Source organism: Nuphar pumila, chromosome 8 (assembly GCF_984573655.1).
Source record: "Nuphar pumila chromosome 8, dmNupPumi1.hap1.1, whole genome shotgun sequence".
In the NCBI taxonomy this organism is placed as follows: Eukaryota; Viridiplantae; Streptophyta; class Magnoliopsida; order Nymphaeales; family Nymphaeaceae; genus Nuphar; species Nuphar pumila.
In genome coordinates this window covers 23,812,410-23,833,834 of record NC_143256.1, presented here as the reverse complement: position 1 = coordinate 23,833,834, position 21,425 = coordinate 23,812,410, and the positions used below count along the sequence as shown (strand labels likewise).

The following is a 21,425-nucleotide window of genomic DNA, read 5'->3' as shown; positions in this document are numbered from 1 at the left end:
AACTAAGGGCAAAACAGACTCACATAATGCCGTTACACATATATATGACCCAGATCTGACATGATCTGGATCTGGGTCTGACGCAATGTTGTGAAAAGTGTTGAGGCGTTAAGCATGAGCCTCAACAAATTTTTTTAAAACTTAAAAAAACTTTAAAAAATATCTAAAATACAAATAAATTAAAGCGATGCTTTATTGATGAAGTAACAACCAATAAGAAATAGAAAATAGAAAATAAATACCAAAAAATATGAGTCAATGCTTTATATAATCCAATGAATTCAGATTCTTACTCAATAAAAATCAACATATATTACACATATATTCCAATTAATATGGCCCATAATATTACACATACATGCAAATAAGCAAAAAATAGAAAATAAGCACAAAAACAAAAACAAAAACAAAAACAAAAACAAAAACAAAAACAAAAGCAAAAACAAAAACAAAAACAAAAACAAAAACAAAAACAAAGAAAGATGAGAGATAGAGAGATATGAGAGACAGAGAGAGATGCTAGACATACAGAGAGAGACGAGAGAGCGTACCTCTTTGAGAGTCCTTTTTTCTTTTTCTTCTTCTTCCTCCTTTCGTTAGAGAGAGACGAGAGAGTGGGAGAGAGACGAACGAGAGACGAGAGAGTGGGAGGGCGACATACGAGAGATAAGAGACACAGAGAGAGAGAGAGAGCAAACAAAAAAAATGAGAAAAAGTGGGAGGCCCCGACGCCAATTAGGGTTGGGGCCTCCCTCTTTCTCCTCAAATGTGGGTCAAATGGAGGCTTTTGACCCCGATAAGCGAATGGGGCACACCTTGCCCTGAGGTGTACGCTTCATAGCGTATGAGGCATATGCCTCAAGCATTTTGCGCCTTAGGCTTGTGTCTCAAGGCAAAAGAGGCCTCGCCTTTGGGCGAGATGCGCCTTTTACACCTTGAGGCACATTTTTAATAACGTTGGTATGACCTGACCCAGGTCAGGTGTGTTCTTAGCAGTCAAAGATGCTAGGCAAAGTCTCGGTGGTGAGCCCCTAAAAAGACTAAGCGAGGCCTAGGCGGTACCCCAAATAAAAAAGATTAAAAAAAAACATACAAAATATGTAAACAAACTACTAAAATTAATAACAAACTTGTATACAACATAAAATCAATCAACAATAAGCAATAAACAAATAATAACATGTCGAACACTGTAAAGTAATTATATTACATAAAAACAGCCAAATATATAACTCATACACTTATAGATTATACATAAATTAAGTACACAAATATGTGTATATATATAATATAAACACATAATATTGAAAATTTATAATATATGTTTACGATATGTTAATATATATATATAATTATATACAATTACACAGAAAACATGTATACGTGTGTGCAACTGCGCATCAGACTGAGAGACTACCTTGGCTAGGCTGCCTAGGCGGCACCTAGGCTCCGCCTTTGACAACTAAGCAGAGGGGTGAAAGGAGGAAGAAGAAAAATAAGGTAAAAAAGAAAAACAAAAGAAGAAAAGGAGAGAATAAAAAAGAAAGATTTTAGGGCGGGAGGAAGAAGAGAAAGAAAAAAAGAAAGAAAAAAGGCAAACGAATTTATAAGAACATAACAAATATGTCCCGACAACTTAGGCATGGACAACCTAGGTAAAAAAATAGGGCCCTACCGCCTAGACCCATAAACCTAGGCAGTGGCCCTACGCCTAGCCAACCTAGGCACAACTTTTGACAACTAAGGGCGTGATCTGGGTTTGTGTTTGGGTCTGACATGATCTGGATCTGGACACTATCCAATACCCTCCCTCAAGTTGTACATGGTCTTCACCATGGACAACTTGTTTTTAAGATACCAAAATCTTTGTGTTCTCAATCCCTTTGTAAACAAATCAACTATCTGATTTCCTGTGCCTACAAATTTTGCCTCTAACTCTCCATCTTCAATCTTTTACCGGATAAAATGCTGATCAATCTCAATATGTTTCGTCCTTTCGTGCTGAACCATACAACAACAACAACAACAACTACGCCTTCATCCCAAAACCATATCATCAGTTCTTTATTCCTTTTGATGCACCTTCAGCATCCCATTTCATTGGCACCTCATTTCCTTTCACTAATACAGCACTGTATCCACGCCCATTTTCCCCATCCCAGCTTGAAAAGTAAGATGTGGGGGCTTTTCTAGAACATATCGAGATCTCTGGTACATTAATGCCCAAAAGGCTATTGTTCAGCAAGTGCATTCATAATATTGGGATTCTAGAAGCTGTATTTAGTTATAAAAGAGGTTTTTACCTTTGTAAATAGTTGTGTGCTTTTATCCACGCTGTCATTGCTGTGACTACTGGCAACACTCTTTCACTAGGCAATAATATTGAGAAAAGAGTTCTTTCGTTCGTATTTGCACCTCTGAATCCATCCATACGAATTCTGGTTAGAAGGCTATTATGATAAGGTTGGTTGGTGAAATGGCAAGATGAGCATCTCTCGTACCTGGTCTTGATCAATATTTGATGACTTCTCCTACAAGAATGGCGCATCAAGAGGTGAGAACACTAGGTGACTTATCCTGGCTTCAAATGTCCCTTACGGATGTCACGAGCCTTGTTCAGTCACAATCTGTCATAAGGCCCCTCCCCCCGCCCAGGGGAACGTGTGAAAATTCTCAAGAAAATCAGGGAAATTTCTCCAGTTTTGGTAGATTTGCTGAAGAGATACAACATTGAGAAGTCTCTCTCAGTGTTATCGGATTCCTTAGTCTGTTATTGCTAAATGATTGTTATCATCTTGCCTTGTTTGGACTAATGGAAATGGTTCTTACTGGGAGTGTTGTCATCAACATTATATCAAAGGTGCTAACTGCATATGTCAAGCCGCCAGCAGAAATGACAAACCTAAATTCACCTGGATCATGGATTTGGGTTATGAAAATGTTGTTTACTTTGATGAGCAGAACCTAAACGAACTGAATGGTGCTGTTCCATTAAAAATGATGATGCATTATTAATTGGCTACCTTTGATTGCAATCCCATGTAAGGCAAGGTACGAAGATATTGGAAATATTTCCAAATCTACACCAGGCTTCATTCATCCTTTGCTTCTCAATCACCCTATCTACAGAACCATGCTATGAGGGATGGCATGACAAAGATAAGGGCATCCAAGACTGTGATATACACAAGCCAAAAAGAATCTTACCTGCTCTCAGGAAGCTGGTTAAGCTTGAGATTGATGAGTTCAACCTGACCATCAAAGGGTATACTCAAGTGATGCTGAGGAATTTGTTGATCTTTGCCTATATCCTGACAATGGGTTTGTGTGGGGAGCCATTCGGAGGTTAACATCTTCGTGGCATTATATATCTCGGATTCGTTTTAGGAACTGATTTAACGATATTTTGATGGCACTTTGATTGTCACAAAACAACACAGTCTTGAGGAATCTTTTCCCAATTTTGATAAGAATCTCATCCATGTAAGTTCTGATGTAACTGTTGAAATGAAATGGGGATCTTCGAAACACGAGCTTAGATTCACAAGGGCAAGTGTCAAGAATGACACTAAAGCATAACCCTTAAAAAGGGTATAACTGGAAACAAAATAAAAATAAAAATGTATTCTTTATTGATATGAAAAACCAATTGCTTAAGAAGCATTGGAATGAAATACAAGAGGGGCTGCACCTCTTTATATAAACAGCTGAAAGAGGACTCAATAGAGCTGCTGGACACATCCAACAGCTCTATTTAGAGTTATTGGAATAGAGCTGTTGGAATGTGTCAGTCCAACAGCTGCATTGATAGTCAAGTCTAGACAGGACTTGACTAGCAAAGTTCAAACTGAACTAGATGACATAAAGACAAAAAATAAAAATAAAGGAAAAAAATTACAGAAAAGAAAGAAATGAAAAATGTATTTATATATATATATATATATATATATATTTCAGTTTTCAGTTTTCCTAAACTGCCATCTTGATTCCTGTCTACTTCAACGCCCAGAAAATATTTCAGTTTTCCTAAATCCTTCGTTTGAAACTTCTTAGCAATTAAACATTTAGTTTCTTCAATATGCTGTTCATAATTCCTTGTTACTATAATATCATCAACATATATAAGAAATAATGTCATCATATTCTTTTCTTTGAAAATAAATGAGTGATCAAGAGACGACCTTCAAAAACCATATATTGCCCTTTTTAGCCTACAAACATATGCATTTGGGTCATCAAACGCTGTAACTTGAAAGCTAATCCGTATACACTTCTTCCTTCACATCTCCATGCAAAAACACATTTTTGGCATCAAGTTGATTCAATGGCCAAACATATTCAACTGCAAGGGACAACATAAGCTTGATAGTGTATACATTGTAACTACAAGAATTAATGTTTTATCATAATCCAGTCCATACTCTTAGGTCTATTCCTTTGCTACAAGTCTAGCTTTGTATCACTCTATTGACCCATTTGGCTTGTATTTTTATCTTATACACCCACTTTGACCCCACAACATTCTTGTCTTTAGGTCCTGGTACTATTTTCCATATCTAACATCCATGCAAGGCCTTCATTTCTTCATTCGTAACTTTCACCCACCTTTTATTTCTGACTGCTTGGGCATATGATTTTGTTTCATCATGCTTGCTTATCTGAACTAGAAACATCTAATGATCTATAGAAAAGTTCTCATAACTTACCCATCTATTTATAAGATGTCGGGCCTTGCTTGATCTTCTTAACTCATGTATCTGATCATGGACTTGATGTGCATTCTCATTAATAGATCCTGCATCTTGTGCTCTCGCCCTTCTGTTGTATACCATACCTTCCTTATATCTCTGAAAATCGGTAGCAGACTGGTCATTCTCAGGATCAACTGTCTGGACATGATCTCCTGGTTGATTCTCACTTGATTCATTACGATGAGGCCATACATTCTCTGGTAACTCAAACAATTGTGCATTCAACCATGGCTGATATACTTCTATTTTCAGGTGTGCCTCTTCAATTGCAGCCTGATTGTTCATGTTTCCAGGACACATTTTTGAACAACATTTCATCAAAAACAATATTTTGAGATATCCAAATGCATTTACATGATGGATCGTACCAGCAATATCCCTTGTAATCTTCTGCATACCCCACAAATCTACATACATGAGCTCTGTTATCAAACATAGTCCTCGTTGCCTTGTCTATATGAACATAACATGTGCATCCCCAATCCTTTAACTCACCATAAGCTGGATGTCTCCCATATAGCATGAAATAGGGTGACTTATTTTCCAGCTTTCTCATGGGGAGCTTGTTTATCACAAACACAACAGAGTGAAAGCTTCCATCCATAAATGCAAAGGCATATTACTTCAATGAATCATTGCCAGTCCATTTCTTTCAGCAATGCCATTTTGTTGAGTTGTATCAACAACAACAAACAACAACAACTACGCCTTCATCCCAAAACAATTGGGGTCGGCGATACGAACCAAAAAAGAAAATCATTCTGGGTCTTCCACATGAATCCTTCTCCTCCAATCATTTCTATCCATTGCCATGTCCTCGGTGAGGTTCAAAGCATTCATATCCTTTCCTATCATCTCCATCCATGTCTTCCTAGGCCTACCCCGACCTCTTTTAACTAATATATTTTCCCATTTCTCCATCCTTCTAACTGGAGCATCATTAGGCCTTCGCCGAATATGTCCAAACCACCGTAAACGATTCTCTCTCATCTTATTTTCAATGGGTGCAACACCTACCTTCTTACGTATCTCCTCGTTCTGAATCTTATCTTTTATTGTATTTCCACACATCCATCTAAGCATACGCATCTCAGCTACACTCATTTTTTGAATATGATGTCTCTTGGCAGCCCAACATTCCGTACCACATAGTAAAGCAGACCTAATAGTTGTCCTATAAAACTTTTCCTTCAACCGCAGTGGCATTCTACGATCGCACAACCGCAATGACATTTTGTTGAGTTGTATATGAGCATGAAATTCTATGATTAATTATGTTATCATTCAGATATGCAATGAATTCATTTGAATTGAACTCTCCACCTCCATCACAATGAAAATTAATGATGGGTAGATTGAACTATTTTTTGACAAATAGATGAAATTTACAGAAGATATTGAAAACTTCATATTTACATTTCATGAAATAGATCCATGTGAAATGTGAATGATCATTAATAAATATGACATAACACTTGTTGCTAGACAATGAATCTTTGGGTGCAAGCCCCCAAACATATGAATGTACAATTTCAAAAGGCTTGAAAGCTTTATTATAAGATGGTAAAAAAAGTAATACATGACTTTTCGATACTTGACAACTAGGACATAAGAGACCTTGAAAAAAAGTATCAATACTAGACCTAGGGATTAAATTATCAGAGACAAGACACTCTACAAACAGTCTACCACAAGGAGCTAAACGATTGTCATATTTCAGGCTTATTGGACTCATCAACAACATAAACATAAACATAAACAAAAGAGGACGATGACAAAGGTAACAATTTCAGCTTGTGAGGACTTATACCAACGACTTCAACGGCTTGATATGACTCTCGTTGAAGACATACATATTTTCACACCTTTTTCCTTCAGCGAACGTCTTCCTCATGAGAAGATCCTTCATATAAACAAAATCATGTGTAAATATGACACTCTCATCAACAAGCTTAGAAACAGGAATCAAGTTCTTTTTTATATTGAGAACATATAAAGTATTATAGGAATAGAAATATGACCAACATGGGAGATGGCTGTTGAGTTCCATCACCCGTAATAACATTGCTATTTTTATGATAAAGAATCAATTAAGAAAACTTACCCACATCACCACTAATGTGATTGGCTGCTTCAGAGTTTGTCTTTGCTCATTTTGCTTCAGACTTGCAAGTACAACACATATTCAGAGTTTATGTCTTTGCTCATTTTGCTTCAGACTTGCAAGTACAACAAATAAGAGATTCTTGTCCAACGTGACATCATTTGAACTCTTTACCTCACTCGGCTGCCCTTTCTGTTGTTCCTGGTTATTATTATCTCTCTTGGTTTGCACTAATGTTGTGAAAAGTGTGTCTCGAGGCGCAAAGGCACGGCTCGAGGCAAGGTGAGGCTTTTGGTGCCTAGAGGTGCGCTAATGAAGTGCAAGGCACCATGAGGTGTGCTCCTCACGGGCCTCGAGGCATACGCCTCAAAGCTGAGGAGCACACCTCATTCTTCCCCTCTTTTTAAAAGAAAAAAGAGGGAGGCTCGATAGGGCACTCACCTCTCTTTCGTAAGAAGAAGAAGAAGAAGAAGAAGAAGAAGAAGAAGAAGAAGAAGAAGAAGAAGAAGAAGAAGAAGAATCTCTCTATCTCTCTCTCCTTCGTCTCTTCTTCTTCTTCTTCTTCTTCTGTTCTATTTCTCCTCCTCCTTCCTCTGCTGATTTTCTTCTTCTTATGTCCTTATGTCCTTCCTCTCCTCCTCCTCCTTCTGTTCTTCTTCCTTTTGTCGATCTTCTTCTTCTTCCCTCATCGATCTTCTTCTTCTTCCCCTTCTTCTTGTTCTTTTGATATTCTTCTTGAAAAAAATTACTTTTTTCTATACAGTTCATTACTAGATTACTTTTTCTATTAAAAAATTAACCAATTGATTAATTAACTAATCATTTTTAAATATTTTTTGTGAAGCTTATGCCTTATGCCTCGCTTCATGAGCGAGTCTTACTCCCCGCTACGCCTCAATGCTATTAACAACATTGGTTTGTACCATATTCACCTCTGAATTATATCTGGGATCATCTTTATACCAACAATTTGCCTTTATATGACCAGACTTTATACATACATAGCATGTAGGTGTAAAATTGTCTATGAAGAGACAATACGCATATAAGCATAAATACTTTATAAAAGAAGTGTACGAAGACACTCTCACAATACTTGAACAAAATACGCAAAAAGCGTAAAAGTGGTAAACATGCAACAATGCATGTATTTCATAAAAGGAACAAATGCTTGAGACTCTCAACCTTAGGAAATACAAGAGGGGAACACCCCTATATATACATTCTCAAAGGGACCACCTTGGGGGCTGCCAAAGGAGACGTTGGAGAGCCCCCAACGGTCACATTTGTGACCGTTGGGGGCTCCCAACGTCTCTATTGGGAGGCCCCCAATATGGTACGAAAAACAAAAAATAAAAAAACTGAAAATAAAAAATAAAAGAAATATTACAATGCATATTCCAATTGGAATATGCGTAAAATGACAAATTACAAGAATACCCTTGTGGGTATTTTAGGAAGAGAAAATATATATATTTATATATATATATATAAATATACGTATCTTTATATATATATATATATATATATATATATATATATATATATATATATATATATATATATATATATGTGTGTGTGTGTGTGTGTGTGTACATTTTAACACCCCCCTCAAACTTACGGTGAGATAACCGCAAGTTTGTCTAGAAGGAAATGGAATATGGGCGAACATAGTGCTTTTGTGAAGAAGTCTGCAAGTTGATATTCAGACGTCACGTACGGTAGATCAATGACCTTCTTCAAATATTCTTCTCTGACATAATGGCAATCCATCTCTATATGCTTTGTTCGTTCGTGAAAGGTGTGATTCTTGGCAATATAAATTGCACTTTTATTGTCACAACATAGCTTTGTTGGTTCTCTGATAAATACTCCCATATCTTCCAAAAGGCGTCGAATTCATACAATTTCCATGGTGGTAGATGCCATGGCTCTATATTTTGCTTCAGTGGATGACAGAGAGACCTTCCGTTGCTTTTTGCATCGCCATGAGATTAAGGACTCACCTAAGAAAACACAAAAGCCAATGGTGGAGTGACGATTACTAGGGTCACCTCCCCAATCTTAGTCAGTATAAGCAAGTAACTTTAATTAAGAAGAAGAAGATAGGAATACTCCCTTATTCATTGTTCCTTTCAAATATCTGATGATGCGAAGGACAACACTCATATGAACGGTTGTAGGCGCGTGCTGAAACTGACTGGCGATGTAAATCAGGTCGAGTAATGCTAAGGTACATTAAAGAGCCTACCAACTGCCTGTAAGGAGTAGGATCGGTTAGAGGAACACCATCGTCAATCTTCATTTTTGCTCCCACAACTTCAGGAGTTTCGCACACTTTGTCATCAGAAATTCCTGATCTGTCAATAATCTCACAAGCAAGTTTAGACTGGGATGAAAAAATAACCACGTTGCGAATAGGCAACCTCAATTCCAAGAAAATATGTCAGAAAACCCAAGTCTGACATCTCAAATTTTGAAGTCAAGACGGACTTAATACCCTTGACTCCTTGAACATCATCATCTGTAATTAACATGTCATCAACATAGAGTAATAGTATCACAATCCCTGCATTAGATTTTCTAGTAAATAGAGCAGTGTCAGTATAACATGAGGAAAAACCATTTTCCAGCATTACATTGGTAAACCTGTCATACCAGGCTTTGAAGGCCTCTTTCAAACCATAGAGGGTCTTTCGTAGACGAAGAACTTTACCTTTAGGAATCTTCATGCCTGGTGGAGCATCCATATACGCTTCTTCATTAAGATCACCATTCAAAAAAGCATTTTTTACATCCATTTGAAAAATGTTCCAATTTTTAATAGATGCAATAGTAATAAGACATCTAACTGTAACCATTCGGGCTACAGGAGCAAAAGTTTCTCCATAATCAATTCCATACTCTTGCCCATACCCTTTTGCAACTAAGCGAGCTTTATACCTTTCCAAAGATCCGTCACTCTTAGTTTTAACCTTAAAAACCCATCGACAACCTATAGTTTTCTTTCCTATGGGTAGAGTTTGAAAATCCCAAGTTTCAGCCTTTTTAAGGGCATTAAGTTCATTTTGCATAGCTTCTTGCCATTCTATAGATTTTTTAGCTTCTTCAAAATTCCTTGGTTCAAAATAAGAGTGAATGACATTAAGACAAGCCCTATATCGGGGTGAGAAAGAATCAAAAGCAACAAAACGAGTTGGAGGTCGCCTATTTCTTTCAGATCTTCGGTGATCGAGAGTAGGAACAAGCTCACTATATTGGTCAATAGCACTTCTAAAGGTGTCTTGGTTTCTACGAGAGTAGGTTATTGGATCACTTGAAATTCTACTTTCCTGTTCATTGAGTGAGTTATGTTCACCAACGTTACCATCATTTTCCTCATCATGGTTAGATGATACATCATCATCACTAGATATATCATTATTACTAGACAATAAGTCAAATAGGAAGAAATAATCAAAATTTTCCTTTTGAGAAACATTTTTTTCAAAGCCACTTTAATTTTCTAAAAAGGTTACATTTCTAGAGACATATAACTTATCATCTCGAAGATCATAACAACGAAACCCTTTTTGAGTTTCGGAATATCCAAGAAAGGCGCAAGGGATAGCCTTGGGAGAGAGTTTGTCATTCTTATCCGTAAGTATAAAACACTTACACCCAAAAACTCGTAACCTGCTATAACCAGGTTCAAGCTTATACAAAATCTCAAAAGGGGATATTTTTCCTAATATCCTAGATGGTAAGCGATTTATCAGATAAACAGAAGCAATGGCTGCTTCTTCCCAAAAGTTTTTAGGAATGTTTTGAGCAATAAGAAGGGTCCTAGTGGTCTCAATGATGTGCCTATGTTTTCTTCCGGCCAACCCATTCTCTTGAGGAGTTTTAGGACAAGACCTTTGGTGGACAATTCCATGATCCTCAAGGTATACTTTAAATTGATTGGTGAGATATTTCCCTCCAGAATCACTTCTAAATATCTTTATATTACTGTTGAATTGATTCTTGATCATTGAATTGAAGGTTTTAAAACACGAAAAAACTTCATGTTTGAACTTAAGAAAATAGATCCACGAATATCTGGAAAAATCATCCACAAAAATGACATAATAAGAAAAACCTCCTTTTGAAGTAACAGGTGCGGGTCCCCAAACATCCGAATGAACAATTTCGAAAGTTTTAGAAGAGAACATAGTTCTTTGCTCAAAGGTAAACTTTGCATTTTTTCGAGAATACAATCATTATAAGAAAATGAACTTTTACATAGGTTTTTTGCAAAATGTAAATAAGACAACTTGGTGATATTAGGATGACCAAGTATTTTGTGCCACACATTTATGTCTTTGTTTTGGGCCACATTACAAAAAAGATTTTGGAACTTGAAGAGATTCCATATAGTATAAGTCTCCTTTTCTAAAGCCTTCCCCAATCAATTTCCCGGACCGACGATCCTGTATTAAACATTTATCACAAGAGAATTTAATATCGCAACCATGGTCCGAGAGTTGAGAAACAGAGAAGGTTTAAGTTTAGTTTATGTATAAATCTAATTTTTGGAATAAAAAAATCTTGAGTTTCAAAATTATCTATTCCTTTAATTTCAAGAGAGGTTCCATCCGCAGTGGAAACAAAGGAGGGAGACATATTTTTTGAGTAGTCGGAAAGTGAAAACATGTTTGGGGACATATGAAAAGATGCACTGGAGTCCAAAAGCCAAGAGACTTACCTGAAAAAGATGAGGTAGTCACGGCGGCACCAGAGGTAGCTCCCTTGAGGAGAGGTTGAAGGGCTTCCACTATTTGATTTATAGAGAGTGACCCACTTGATGATGCCTCCTCTTTTTGTGGTACACCAGTGGTAGCCATTGCGAGAAGCTTTTTTCATTTGGGACATATGGGTTTGATATGTCTGGGTTCTTTACAAAAATGATAAATAATTTTGCTATAGTCCCCTTTTCCTCTTTGCCCATCATTTTCACCTTGATTTTGTGGTTTAAAATGAGGGGGACGATACGTTTTTACATTGTTCCCGGGTCTTGATACGGTATTGACCTCATTGCTTTCTTCATAATTACAAGGAACCATAAGAACACTTGATCCTTGTTTACATAAACTCATACGAGTCTCCTCACCACCTATGTCACATGGGTGCGGGTGCGGGTGCGGGTGCGGGGATTCGGCAATTCCAAAAAACCCTGGTGCGGGGGTGCGGCAGGGGCAAAAATGTAATATATATATATATATATATATATATATATATATATATATAAAGGGGGTCGGGGGTTCCCTTTTTGCTGTCAGCAGCTGACAGACAACTGCTATCTGTCAGCAGAATTTTTTTTAAAAAAAAATTCGCAGTTGACAGACAGCTGCTGTTTGTCAGCAGAATTTAAAAAAAAAAAAAATCGCAGCCCTGACAGACAACAGCTGTCTGTTAGCTGCTGACAGCAGTTGTCTGTCAGCTGTAAATTTTTTTTTAAAAAAATTCGCAGCCCATGGACCTAAATGATCCTGGGTGCGGTCAACGCACCCAGGATCGGGTTGACCGCACCCGGTGCCGCACCCGCACCCGCGTCGAGTCGCGTCGACGTGGCACCCTGCTAGCCGAGTCCCTGTGACATAGCTCACCACTTAATTTGGTGAGTACATCTTCAAGAGAGGGAGGAGTAAATGAAAATAGAAGAAAAGACCTTATTTGCTCAAATTCGTGCCTTAGCCCATTCAAAAAGTTGAAGAACCAATCTTCTTCAAGTTGCTTGTGACGGAGTTCAATTGTCTCTCCACTCCATTTTGGTTCAAGCATGGCAAGCTCATCCCAAATGGAGGAAAGATCGGCAAAATACTCCCTAATAGTCATTTCACCTTGAGTAAGAGAGAGAGCCTTCCTTTGAAGATAATACTTATGAGATAGATCCCTCGATGTATACATCTTCTCAAGATAATGCCAAGCTTCCGATGCCTTTTTGAACTTGATAATGTTGGCATTAATCTTAGTTTCAACGGATGAAAAGAACCAAGAAAGAATCTTGAAATTCTTCATTTCCCATTCATCGTGCTTGTTAGAATACTCTTCAAGAGCTTTAACCCTTTCTTCCCCTTCAAGAATCTTTATTTCATTTCCGTTTACCACAGTTATTTTGCGTTCCGGTTCCGGAATTGTGCCTTGCACATAACCCCATAGCCTCTTTCCTTTTATGTGAGCCTCCATGTTTTCGGCCCAAATATGATAGTTAGACCCATTTAATTTGAAGCCAAGAGCAAAATGAGACTCTTTTTCTCCCATTTTGAAGTAAAGAGAAAGAGAGAAATGGCGTACCAACACAATATTTCGAATGCTAGCTTGCGTAAGATTCTTCTAAAAAATTTGAGAAGCAAGATCCACCAGTTCAACCTCCAAAGATCCGAAGGCACACTTTTCGAGACACTTGAAAAGAAGAGAATCCCACAATCCTCTATCACCAACCAAGCTCTGATACCATGTAAAATTGTCTATGAAGAGACAATACGCATATAAGCATAAATACTTTATAAAAGAAGTGTACGAAGACACTCTCACAATACTTGAACAAAATACGCAAAAAGCGTAAAAGTGGTAAACATGCAACAATGCATGTATTTCATAAAAGGAACAAATGCTTGAGACTCTCAAGCTTAGGAAATACAAGAGGGGAACACCCCTATATATACATTCTCAAAGGGACCACCTTGGGGGCTCCCAAAGGAGACGTTGGAGAGCCCCCAACGGTCACATTTGTGACCGTTGGGGGCTCCCAACGTCTCTATTGGGAGGCCCCCAATATGGTACGAAAAAAAAAAAATAAAAAAACTGAAAATAAAAAATAAAAGAAATATAACAATGCATATTCCAATTGGAATATGCGTAAAATGACAAATTACAAGAATACCCTTGAGGGTATTTTAGGAAGAGAAAATATATATTTTTATATATATATATATATATATTTAAATAGAGATACGTATACATATATATATGTATACATATCTTTATATATATATAAATATATATATGTACATTTGAGGATTACATTTTAACAGTAGGGACTCCCTGTCCTCGTTGATTATTTGCAAATGGGTAGGGAGTGTTACTCTACCCCCACCATTGTTTCTGCCATGACCTTTGCCTCCTCAATAGCCACTACCTCTTCCATGAGATGGTCCATTGAAGAGCACGTCCTGAGAATCTCCCTGACTTTTATTCATCTGATCAGATAAACCCTTTAGGGACATCTCATAATCTAGAAATTTTGGCCTCAAGTTTTAAAATGTGGGAAGAGCAGGGAGACATGACAAGGAGGTTGATTGAATATGGTATTCAGAACCCAGACTGTTAAGCATCTGCTGCACCTTGTCTTTATCTGAAACCTCACATCCAATTAATGCCAGCTGATCAGTAATGCTCTTCACTTTATTCAGGTACTCCATAATGCTGGAGTTAGTCTTTTTTCAGGTTCAGAAATTCCTTCTTCAAGAACATAACCGTGGATTCAAATACTTGAGAATATGTCTGAGCAAGATGCATCCAAAGTTGCATGACTGTGCAGTCATCTGGGATACCTATCAATACCTCTTGTGAAAGGGTTAATGTGATATACACAACTAGAGCTTGATCTCTCTTCATCCAACTAATAAAATCTGGATTCCTGATCTGACTGGAAGATGCAAACTGCCCTATCTCATCCTTCTCTTCCTGCATAATAAATTCTGTCGGGATCGTGATGGACCCATCCAGGTGCCCTGACAGATCCTGACTCCTTATAAAAGGGGTAATTTGCCTTTTCCAGATTAAAAAGTTGGAATTGTTTAACTTTTCGGAAACAAGCTGGGGTAAGAAGTTGGAACAAAGATTTGGAGAAGGGGAATAAAAATTAAAATCCATAGGGGAAAGAAAAAAGTAATGCTCAACGTGATCTGCTCTGCAGTTTTTTTTTTGCAGGAGCCTTTCAAATAACTGATCACGAGCAGTCAGACCTCAATAGCACGTTGATTAGGCAAAACAAGAACCGAACCCAATATGATTTTCAGGTTTGATGATTTTTAGATTGTACCTGCATTAATCAGATCAAAATTTATCTATATCTGATTTAACGATTTTCAGATTAAATAACACAGATAGATACCAGTTTTTTTTAGACAGGGGACATGAATATGACTGAAAATATGCAGCCAAATCTCACGAGAAATACAAGGTTTTAATCAAGATTTAATGGTCTATATATATATGGATCTGATATATGATAATCATAACTATATAATAGAACAGGCCAGAGGAAAAAGAATGTGAGAAAAGAGAAAAAATGACAATCTTGATTTGAAAAGATAGCAAGAAAAGAGAAAAGAAAGGTAAATCGTCAATCTTGATTGAAAAGAAATAAAGGGGAGAGAGAAAGAACATATCTGAAATCAATAAAGACAAAAAGAAGATTTGGGGAAACAGGAAGCAAGAAGAAGAGAAAAGGAGTAGGAAGATTGAAAAAGGCAAAACAAGATCCGTTAAAGCATACCTTGGGTGCACCCTATCGATTGATTAGCTTTGATACCATGAAAATTCTGGTACCCAATATTAAACAGAGCCTCCACACAGAGAAGAAAGAAAGAGAATAGAGGTTTTAGGGCAGATTTTTCTGATCTCATGTTTCCCAATGTGGGAACGTGCTATGGGACTCCTTTTATAATAATCATGATGGCAGATTATAATAATGCCTTTTTAATACAAGACACAACATATACATTAATTAAGGGCAAAACATACCAAACACATAATGCAGTTACACATATGTATGACTCAGGTCTGACGTGATCTGGATCTGGGTCTGACTTGACCCAAGTCAGGCGTGATCTGGGTCTGGATCTGACGTGATTTGGATCTGGACACTATTCAGTATCTTCCTCTCTGTGCATCTTTTCCCCTATCTTAATTTGATTGCAGGTGTACTGGTTTAGAATTTTGATGCCTCATTCAGTTAATAAGACACATCTAAATCTTTTCCTCTTACATGGTAATAGAGCAAGGGTTGCTAGGTTCTTGTAGATTAGTTTGTAATTCATGCCTCATCTGTTTGTAATGTTGTTTGTGTTTTCTCCATTTCAGCCAGATTTTAATTGCTGGCCACCATTTTTGTGTGTGGGCTATGTGGGTGGTTGGGTGGTGTGTGTGTGTACGCATGTCATTTATCTTTTTGTCATCATGGCTGTATGCTTGTTGATGCCAACAACCATATGAACATTAGGGAGCTGGTAATTGAGATGGGATTTGAGGATTTGGGTTGGAGTTTGGTCAAACTACTATGATGTTGGTTGTTTGGGAGAATGACATTAGGAGGTAGTTTTTGAAAATGAAAAAGGAGCTGAGACATCCAGTCATTTATATTTGCACTCAAAACTGGAATTACCTCCTCCTAGAGGTGGTAGCTGCCAATTCCAGGAGTTTGATGTCTTTCACTTTTCCAAGTCCATAACTCTGATTCCCAGCTCCCAAACAGAGCCTAAAAAAGAAAGGTGGCAATTCATATGAGATCATCTTTAGTTTGTCTCCTTCCAATCTGTTATTTTTTTAAGTGAATTTCTGCATTGGTATTAGTTTTTCTATTTAAACTTCTGCTTGTTCCCGTTTTTTTGGGGACAAAATCTCATTTCTTAGGGCATTATTAAGATTTGCATTGTAGTGAGTTCTTGATCAGTCTTCTGTTGATTCATAGCACTTTGAGGTTCTTTTCCTCTATTTGTAAAATTTTACGATTTTTACCTTTTTTTGTCAATTTCTTTAGTGTTTGCCATATTGGCCAATTTCCCCTTTTTGTTTTATTACAATCATATGCCATGTGTCTCTTTGCTTCCTATAATACAGTTAGGTCCTCTCTCTCTCTCTCTATATATATATATTTATATGCAGTACTTAGGTTTCCATTTTTTGGTATCTTGACTGGTCTGGTTTTGGTTTTGGTTTTGGTTTTGTGAACTTCATATTTCAGTTTAATAAACAGTTTTAGTATGCATTATTTGCTAGTTTTATTTGTTTCAACTTTTTTTTTGCTCCTATGCTTTGTGATACTTTCTGTCCAATAAGGAGTTCTTGTTGAGTTATTTCAAGTTTTTTTTCCCTGGGTGAGGAGGCTATACTGGACTTTAATGGCAGTTGACCTGATTGTCGACTCTCTGTGTGAGTCTTTCTGGTTCCATTGCTACTCTTTTCCCTTTTTCTTTTTCCATGTTTCAGTTTGTTTTGTCTTGGATATCCTGTGGTTTTTTATGGTTAGAAGAGATTAGTGCTTGATGGGTAAAATAGAAATTGATGGTTCTGTATTGAGAACAGTCACCGTGGTTGACCATTGCTGACGGCAGGTTGCCAAGTGCCTGAAGACCATGAAAGGTACGCTAAGGATCAGTTGAACTGAAAAGACCTTGATTTGCTCGGAAGACTGGGGCTTGAAGTAAAGAGTCTGGTAAATATAGAATAGAACATAAATGGAAGGAAAAAGGGAAATATGAAGTTAGTGTTACCAATGAAGGAAGAAACATAAAGGACTTGAGAATGTTAAGAGAAATGAGAGAGAGGGTTTAATAAGTGAAGTGAAAAGATTTGGAATGGGAAATAAAAATGGTTGTACTTGCTTGAGTCAAGAAAGGGCTTAGGAGGTCTCAGTGTGGATCAAATGGCTCCAGTGCCATGAAGAAATGGTAATACATGCAGTTCAAATTACTATGGGCCAGATATTATAAGGACATTCTCCTTTTGTCGTAACTTTAACATGATTGGTTTTGTTCAAGTCATTCATCATACCTAGAAGGTTGGGAGTTGTGTAACAGATGTATCAAGCTTTTCCGAGGAAGTGCTGAAATTATGGTGTGCTTCTATCCATTATCCTTCTTCTGGTAATTCTTTGAGCTTCTGTGGCTGTGGAATGGTGAGGGGAATACTCGTAACTGCTGGAACTGGAAGCTTACAATAAGTAAATGGATCTACAGAAATGGTGTCTGTGCTGTTTCTGGCTCCTGTCAGTGGATGACTGGATTCACAATTTAAGATGGGGCAATAATGTGATACTTAATGGCATCACTGATCACTAAATGTTTATACATGCACTCAAAAGGGAAAAAACAGCTTATATAAAGCAAAAATGGTGAGTGCATAGAACACATATTCAGGTTGCTGCATGCTTAATGCCCCGATCCAACTCAAATCCTAATTCTTCTATAACTCTGGCTTGAAGGTCTGAGTGAAAGTTGTATAATTCAATGAACTCGTTTTGGATTATTTAATTTTCAAAAACTTGTCGATTCCTTTTCTGCCAAACATACTACCAGGCCAATGATGGCCATCCTCCTTCAAACAGTTACCAAATTTCCCCCCATCGCTAGCATTTTTTCCCCTTTAACATTATCCACGATCCCAGAATCACTTTACAAACATATTCAATGCTCTCTGGCACACCTCCCCATTATGCCCATGCGAGTGGATTTTTTGTCCTTATTACATTCCAATAAATATGAAGGATATTTAAAAAAAAAACTGCCAATTTTCAGCTCGATTTTGATAAAAGGGGAAGGCATGGAAAATATGGCACTCCACATTACTGCTGAATATACAATAATACCATGATATTTTCCGATTTTATGGTGATGGTTTCCTAGGATTCTTTTTCCTACATGATGTCTTCCTTTTACATTTTTCTGAGATTTACTGGATAAAAATTTTTAAAAATATTTTATGATATTCTTTTGCCTGGAAATTCCAAGAATTGTGTATATCCATAAACAATAGCATAGTTTATGTGAATGAAACTGGTGAAGCTGCTTCAGCTCGAACACTTCAGAAGCTAGGCAATACTTGTGTCCAATTACCCAATTGCTCAACTAGACCGTGTGATAGGTGTATGAAGTGTCCTACTGCAGGTAATGAGCAAAATCGATGATTTATAGAGAACAGATGGGGAGGTATGAGTGGCTGAAAATTCCTTAAGATAGCTGGTTGCGGTTGAATAAGTTTCAATTAGAACTAGGATTACTAAATCGATGGTGCCATAACTGGCCGAAGCCAACATAAAACTATCCCTGGTTGGCAGAGGAGTACTTGTGAAGATGGCAGACCCAGAAACTGGGTCACGATCAATATAGCACCTCTCTTCCCATAATGGGACGTCCAAACCAAAGCTGTGGTTTCTCCCCCATTATCAAAGAAAAGTGGATGGTGCCATAACTTTTAATCAGTTGAGCATCTATGTAATAAGAACTCTTCTAACAGGGCACCACACTAAGGTGAAGTCAACCACACTAAGGTCCATTTCTGTCCAAAAGTAGATTAAGTTAATCCTAACCAAGTACAGTTTATATATATATATATAAATACATAAATGCACACACATACACGTAGTGTTAACTTAAAACTGTTAAAATTTTTATATATATGCTCTCCTCACCCAAGGTTTTTTAAAGTGCCCCATCCGCACCCTGTCAGCGACATAGGGCCTTGAGCGAATGCACACACATACACGTAGTGTTAACTTAAAACTGCTAACCCTGGTGGATCCAAAAGCTGGTGACTTTAAGTTCCTTTTGGGGGATAATTTGGCAAAAAGCATGTTTGACTGCAAAACAGTTTCGTCTAACATATTCAATCATCTAAGAAAAATGTGATGCTTGATATTTGGACTTTTAAATGGTAAGTTCTTATTTGGACACTTTTTATATGCATCTTCTGTTTGTTTGTTGCACTGCAAGTATGAGAATGTCTAGAGGATTTTTTTCCCTGACAACAGAAAGACGACGGACAATGTTTGGTTTTTGCAGGGTTCATGAGCAATATGCCAATATCTACAGTGTTAGAATGAGATGCTGAGTGTTTGTTGAACAAACCCATTCTATTTGTTAATGCAGGTGGCTGAACGTGCTTTATTCTTATGGAACAACGATCACATTGTTAATTTGATTAAACAAAGTAGAAAAGTTATTCTGCCCATTATCCTGCCATCTTTAGAGAAAAATACTAGGGGGCACTGGAATCAGGCAGTTCAAAGCCTGACACTAAATGTCAGGAAGATCTTCTTTGATCTGGATCCTGAGCTATTTGAGGAGATCTTGATCAAGTTCCAGGAAGATGAAGCAAAGGAAAAAGAGGTTCAAGATAAGCGTGAAGCCACATGGAAGCGGTTGGAGGAGGTTGCTGCATCCAAGGCAATCAGTAATGAAGCAGTGCTCGTCCCCCGCTTTCTGCCATTCCACACTGCTTCAATCAGCCAAGGGCCTGCTGGTGGGAGCTGAGCATTTTCAAAAGGTTTTATGGGTCTATCAGGGGACATCCTAGGGGGAGCCGCTGTGCTGCGTTTTTTGAGTTATCTGGTCTGAAGGATGAAACTGCACTGTACAGGGAGCAGATGTACTCGAGGATGCTTGGTTTCACTTCTGCCTGGTTGCTATTTTTATTTGTAATCTAAACTGAAGCCACTGTATATATTATATATGCATATGAAGGCTGCCATTTGATCATCTCTTTTCATGTTGACACTAGCTGCAAGATGGCAATGGAGGAAACTTGATCGAAGTTTCAAGCTGTTGGAGGGCTGCTACATGGAAGTTACTGGGTTGGTTGGTTCATTGGTTGTGGTTCCCTGTTGTTGACATTTTAAAGGATGTCTTGGTAGGCCAAAGCCACTGGTTTTGCCTCTACCATCTTGGTAGTTAATTTATTTTCTTGATTATCATAATCAAAGTATTTGCTCTCTTTCCCCTTCCTAAATATTTTGAAATGCTTTATTTGCTAAAAGCTTGTCTCTCTCTCTCTCTCTCTCTCTCTCTATCTCTCAACCTTGCCTAAGATCATCCAGAATGCAGACAATAGATTATCATGAGATGTTCAGAGTATTCCACTTCAAAAGTTGCCTGAAGTTCTATGGTTGGCTGGCTGCTATCTCCGCCAATCAAGTCAAATGGATGTCAGGTATCAAAGCCTGATTGGTCTTTCGGAGATTGGTAGTTGGCCTTTGGGTGCCACCTTGTGCAAAAATGAGTTGAGTTGAGCATTGCATTGCTTCCTGAATGCAATATCCAGGCTAGTGGGTGCATTTGAATACCTAGGGAACATCAAATTTCATGCTCAAGTATCTTGGATGAGCTAAATAAATCTTGAAAACCTGTTTTGGGATTATGATTCTACCTGTATTTTCAGGCTTGATGAGAAAAAGACAGACTTTCAGAATGTTGAAGACCATTTCTTCATCATAATTTCAGGCAAGATTTAAAAGGGAAAATGCATACAAACTGAAGGTCTTGAAGCAAAAACACGTGCCTGGAGGGGTTCTGATGCGTAGTGCCTTGAGATGTACCCATATATGACCTTTAAAAGGGGACCATTTTTTGAAGTTTGTCTAAAATAAAAAGCAAAAATAAACATTAAATTTAAGTAATTAAAGCCAAATAAATGATATTTTTTATTATTAATCATAAAAGAAAATTGACCTTTAAGCCGCCTAAAAAAATGGCTCATTGGAATCACAATCAAAGTGGGTTGTTCTTAGGGTGTGTTTGAATACGATGGAAATTGCAAGAAAGAGAATTCTT

The 21,425-nt window shown here is 37.5% G+C and overlaps 1 protein-coding gene across 2 annotated transcripts in view; it reads left to right on the top strand.

The window, feature by feature from the left end:
• LOC149829803 (serine/threonine protein phosphatase 2A 59 kDa regulatory subunit B' gamma isoform-like) overlaps positions 1-20,604 on the top strand; it is a 32,566-nt gene extending 11,962 nt beyond the window's left edge. The window contains exons 2-3 of one of the 2 annotated variants that reach the window (XR_016433748.1): positions 19,746-20,277; positions 20,377-20,604. Coding sequence is in view for 1 of the 2 variants with exons in the window: in XM_090016096.1 (XP_089872222.1) it covers positions 19,746-20,129 (384 nt within the window). In the remaining variant the exon portion in view is untranslated. Of the gene's footprint in view, positions 1-19,745 lie in introns of both variants that reach the window. The other variant, XM_090016096.1, reaches the window with a different exon arrangement.
• The last annotated feature ends 821 nt before the right edge of the window (positions 20,605-21,425 follow it).